Raw genomic sequence first — 5,631 nt, forward strand, 5'->3', positions numbered from 1 at the left:
TTTTTCTTGGATCTTGATGCTACTTAGCTTAGCTCCCTTTGCATCCGTGAACTATTAGTACCCTTTCCCTAATTATTATTAATGTGCCAATTTGTCGATTTTGTCAACTTGGAACATGAATCACTTACTTGCAAAGTTAATACTTTCTTGATGTTTTAACTTGAAAACAGTTACTTTGTTATTAATCCATTATCTTGTTCTGCTTTAGAATAATCATCTCCATTGCAATTTATTGTCCTCTGTTACAGATGTACACGCCTTATTAGTGCCTCTATAGATGAAGAGGCTTCTGCCAGAGCAGCTGCAGCCAGTGTAGATAGCGGAGGACCCACTATGTAAGATATTTTTCCATACTGTGTTCAGTAATAGTTCATTTGATGAGATAAACCATCATTCTAAGCTCACTATGAATATGTGTTAACTTTGTTTATGTAATATCGTGGCACAGACAGCTTAATATGTTAAGTCTTTTCTATCAGATTTGACAAGATTATAGCAAAGGAAATTCCTTCAACAATCGTCTATGAGGATGAGAAAGTGTTGGCTTTCCGGGATATTAATCCACAGGCTCCTGTTCATGTTGTACTTATCCCCAAGTTAAGGGATGGATTAACTCAACTAGGAAAGGTATACTGTAATTCATCTTCTCATCTATTAACTGATATGTTAATTTGGTAGAATGAAACTAGTGCTCATCATCCCTTGTGCAAATTTTATGAAAATGAAATTAACGTGACTGGTAACGTGACTGGGCATGCTCATTTTTTGACATTCATGTTCATGTTAAACCTTATTCATGAAGATGGACTGGACGGCTATATCGTGTACTTCTATGTCCTATTTGGTTAGCTTGTCTCATTGATAGAATTGTAAATTTTCTAATGTGTACTTGATAATTGTAACCATTTTGAAAGCAGGATTTTGTCAAAAACCCATTTCACAAGAAAAGCAAACATCTGTATGTGAATTACCATATACATAAATGCAACCCTTAGTGTTGTTCAAAACATTTTTTTTTCATTTCAAATGTGAAGGTGCGCTATGGTGCGGAGTGGTGTAATGAGAACAATATTTTTCTTAAAATTTTCGTATGGACACAAAAAAGGTTTACTTCGTACCAAGTTGGTAGGGGCCAAATATTGTAGTCTCTATATCCGTTTCTTTTAAATGCCACAAGAATGGATAGGAGTCATAAGGTCTCCGAGGTCACATTCTACTTTAGTTACACTATATAGATTATTATAGTAACACGCACGCAAATAAAGAACACAGTACACTAGTCAGTTTGATGATCCCATTTGGTTAAGGCCATAATCACAAGTGCCTGTTGATTTCAGCCTGCCTGCCATCTTTGTTTCTTAGACGAAGTTTCTCTCAACCTTAACTGATGAAAATTTATCTCACATAAAGAGCTGAGGGATAGCAAAAGGGAGAGCTGAGGGATAGCAAAAGGGATTGACAGTTATCTAAGTTGTCAAAATTTATATTTTTATGTCTTAGGCAGTTAATAAGTTGCAAGAAAGCTTCCGCCTTTTGGATACTAACATCTCCCTTAATAGAAATACTCGCCAAAGATTCTGTAGTGCAATCTCAACTGCTTGGATGCAGCCTAATGGTTATGTTCTGGTTCGATTTGCTAGATTCAGTAACTATTTATTTTCATTATTTTATTGCCTAGTCAACTTGATAAGCATCCAGTTAAGCTGTTGAAGCCTAAGTAGTTAGCTGCATATTCCTATGTTCTGGAGTTTATCTATGGAGAAGTCTACTGTCTATTGGTTATCTTGTGTTACATTGAAAGGTCAGGTCCGAAAGGTGCTACTGCATATGCCTACCGAGTGTATATTTCTTAATGGAAGGCCAGTTTTCCCCACCTTTTCTTCGCCTCTTTCGTTTTATTCTTTCGTCTTAAGACTCTTCTACTGTATGCAAACTCTGAAGTTGTAACGTGAGTTTATGATTTAAAGTTGTGGGGTGCTTCAACATGTCGATGGTCCTTTTCATGGGCTAAAAGTACAACATAGTTACTTTACAGTATGGCACTTTTTCCCCCTTTTAACTCCACTTTAAATGTGCATTGGCATGATTCGAAGAATATAAATCTTATTAGAACATTTGCGTTCATGGTGTTTTGAATCACAAGGAGGCAGTTGAAAACTCTGTAACTCTACTCTCCTCATGAATGACTCAGAACAGCCTGCTTGTATGCAAGGTATTCTAATAAAAATTTCACTTCAATTTGAGCATGAGTTACTTTGATCTTCAGGTCTGTTTCAGTAACCAAAACCATGAAACTGTGGTGAGAATTAAGGGGTCATAAGTTTGTAGTCGATGGGAAACTCATCGTTATTTATTTTTATTCGGTCCAAGGGGGGCCTTTAATGTATAAAATTTAATGTGCTTATCTCATCATTCAGGCTGAACCAAGGCACAGCGTGATACTCGGTCACCTTCTCTACACTGCAAAAGTAGTTGCAGAAAAGGAAGGCATATTGGATGGATTTCGTGTAGTTATCAACAATGGACCTGGTGGATGTAAGCTCTCATTCATACTAGCTTGCTTTCACTCATGTTTTAAATTGCAACTGTTTCTGTTCTCTGTTTGACGTTTGATATCTTATGCTAACTCAGGTCAATCAGTCTATCACCTTCACTTGCATATACTTGGCGGCAGGCAGATGAAATGGCCTCCTGGCTAAATGTCCTTTTGTTTTTTTTGTTAACCAAGTTGGTTTATGTGTTGTTTTCATTCCTCTCTTATCTAGTGTGTGAACCTTCTAATTTCACTTATTTGCAATAAGCCACTTTTAAGCATGGCATCCCTTTTTTTTAGGAATAAATATGGCACTTGATAAAAGTAAATTTTATTAAAAAAGGTCACTTTTAAATATGGCACTATTTCTTGGAATAAATATGGCGTTTGATAAAAGTAAAATTTAGCTTAAAAATTTGATATAGATTATAAATAAAAAATAAAATAAGAACGCCGTCTGTGGGAATCGAACCCACGACCACACGGTTAAAAGCCGTGCGCTCTACCGGCTGAGCTAAGACGGCTGGCTGGTGTATGTATCATTTTATCTAGCTAGAATTATAAAATAGTGACATAATGATAGCTGTTGCTCTCATGCGGGTAAAAATATTTTTTCATATTAGTGTTTAGGAATCTCTCCAATTAGATGGTATTTGGAGAGTGTTTAATTCCTCTAATATTTATTATATATTTTTAAATCAAAAGACGAGATAATACCACATCGGATTACTACAATTAAACTAGTGGTTTGTAAAACCACCATGATGAATTTTGTAATATTATATAATTTTTAATAAATTCAAATATTTCTACAAACAACTTTCTAATTAACCTCTCCAATTAGATATCAACAAAACAATTCTCTCTCAAAATTGAATTATTTACAGTTATTTTTTATTTATTTATGATTCTTATAATCATGCATTTTTTTGTCAATGTGCGTACAGGAATACTTAGGGACGTGATCCGACAGGAACACTCATCAGATTTTTTAATGTATATATTTATTATTATTTTTTATTATGCATCAAATTTTAATTTCTTAAACTTTCTATTTGTTGGTTATTGACTTTGCGTGAATATGAATTGCTAAAAGAAATATTGAATTAGAAACGAGCGATGCATATAATTAACTAATGATTAGAAATAAAGACACTTGGAACATGATTTGTTAAAAATTAAATGATATCCACCGAATCCACAATGGTAGTTTTCAAAACCACAAGTTTAATTGTGGCAATCCCATGCGGCATTATCTTATCTATTAAATTAGAGATAAATGGCGGGGTTAGAGGAATTGGACCCTCTCCAATTACCGTCTAATTAGAGAGGATCTGCAATCGTGTGGTTATATATATATATTGAACCAATTGATACATATACATAATTATTAGTATTTATATAATATATATATATATCTTGTACAAATTGATACATTCACTACGAGCTCTATAAATTTAGTTCTAATACGCAACACACTTACTTTTAGTGTAAATTTCAATTATAATGTTGAGATACCAATTTCTTATTTTAAATGAGATAGGGGAGGAGACTAAGAGGGTGTTTGGGAAAACTTATTTTTTGGTCAAACTAGCTTTTAAGTTAGCTTTTTTTATTTCTATACCTATTTGATAAAATACCAAAAAAGTTAACTTATAAGTCCCATTTTAAAAAGCTGATATACCCTGGTTTTTAAAAAAACTAGTTTGTCGACTCACCTAAATAACCTAAACTTGACCAAATAAATTACTGTTCTATCCAAATAATTTTTATAGCATTTTTATCATAAAAGCCAAAAGTCACTAAACATTAGCATAATTTATAAGGTTCAAAAAATAAGCCTTACCCAACCCCCTCTAAATTACTTTCATGTGAGGATGAAACTGATATTAATTTACCATAAGTTCATGGAGTACATCCATAATTTAAAAATGGGCTAAATTGCTCTTAAATACCTTAAAGTTTCCCTTGTTTGGCACTTAAATACCATGAGTCGCATTTTGCAACACTTAAACATCCTAAGGTCTCGTTCGGTAGAGGTTAAAGAATAAAGGGTTAAACTTTAACATGATAATCATTATCCTAGAAAAGTTAGCAAGGATGAAGTTGTTTATATTCTTGTGTTTTTGGTATGACCTATTAACCCAAAAAAGGGAAAATCTTTTTTTAACCCAAAGTTTTACTTCAACTTATTTTTAAACCCATCTTCTTTCATTATGATCCATACACCCAAAATACAACACCCACTTATTTATAAACCCAAAGTATCACTTATTTATAAACCCAAAGTATCAAATACACCATATTTCTGGTGCTCCTCCCACTCAAAAAAACCCTAAAACACTCAAAAACACTCGACTACTGACGCATCGTGTTTATTGGCCGATTATCCACCGCGTCGGGCTGTCCTCGTTGAATTTCGAAGCTTCAGGCAAAGTATAGCACTTTACGGGAAAGTATAGCACCTTATGACCAAAGTATAGCACCTTATGGCAAAGTATAGCACCTTATAGGCAAAGTATAGCACCTTAAGGTCAAAGTATAGCACCTTATGCTCTCTAAAAATTCTGCACATCAAGTTGTCGAGAACCATTTTAGTTTTTTTCCCCGCAACGAAAACATTCGACGATCGACGCATCGTATTTATTGGCCAATCATCTACCGCGTCGGGCGGTCCTCGCTGAATTTCGAAACTTCAGGCAAAGTATAGCACTTTATAGGGAAATATAGCACCTTATGACCAAAGTATAGCACATTATGGCAAAATATAGTACCTTATGGCAAAATATAGCACCTTATAGGCAAAGTATAGCACCTTATACCCAAATTATAGCACCTTATCTCTCAGGCGGTCCTCGCTAAATTTCAAAGCTGCAGAATTTTCAGAGAGCATAAGGTGCTATACTTTGGGCATAAGGTGCTATACTTTTCCCATAAGGTGCTATACTTTGTCATAAGGTGCTATACTTTGGCCATAAAGTGCTATACTTTCCCGTAAAGTGCTATACTTTGCCTGAAGCTTCGAAATTCAGCGAGGACCGCCCGACGCGGTAGATGATTGGCCAATAAATACGATGCGTCGAATGTTTTCGTTGCGG

General features: G+C 34.6%; 1 protein-coding gene and 1 non-coding gene across 2 annotated transcripts in view; one reads left to right on the forward strand and one right to left on the reverse strand.

The window, feature by feature from the left end:
* Positions 1 to 2,819, forward strand: part of LOC109822890 (14 kDa zinc-binding protein) — a 4,935-nt gene extending 2,116 nt beyond the window's left edge. The window contains exons 3-6 of the mRNA XM_020389148.1: positions 249 to 335; positions 480 to 627; positions 2,418 to 2,535; positions 2,632 to 2,819. Coding sequence (XP_020244737.1) covers positions 249 to 335; positions 480 to 627; positions 2,418 to 2,535; positions 2,632 to 2,699 — 421 coding nt within the window. The 3' untranslated portion in view covers positions 2,700 to 2,819. The remainder of the gene's footprint in view (positions 1 to 248; positions 336 to 479; positions 628 to 2,417; positions 2,536 to 2,631) is intronic.
* TRNAK-UUU lies at positions 2,985 to 3,057 on the reverse strand. Its single transcript has one exon. It is a non-coding gene; the product is annotated as a tRNA-Lys (tRNA).

Source organism: Asparagus officinalis, chromosome 8 (genome assembly GCF_001876935.1).
Source record: "Asparagus officinalis chromosome 8, Aspof.V1, whole genome shotgun sequence".
NCBI classification, from domain to species: domain Eukaryota; kingdom Viridiplantae; phylum Streptophyta; class Magnoliopsida; order Asparagales; family Asparagaceae; genus Asparagus; species Asparagus officinalis.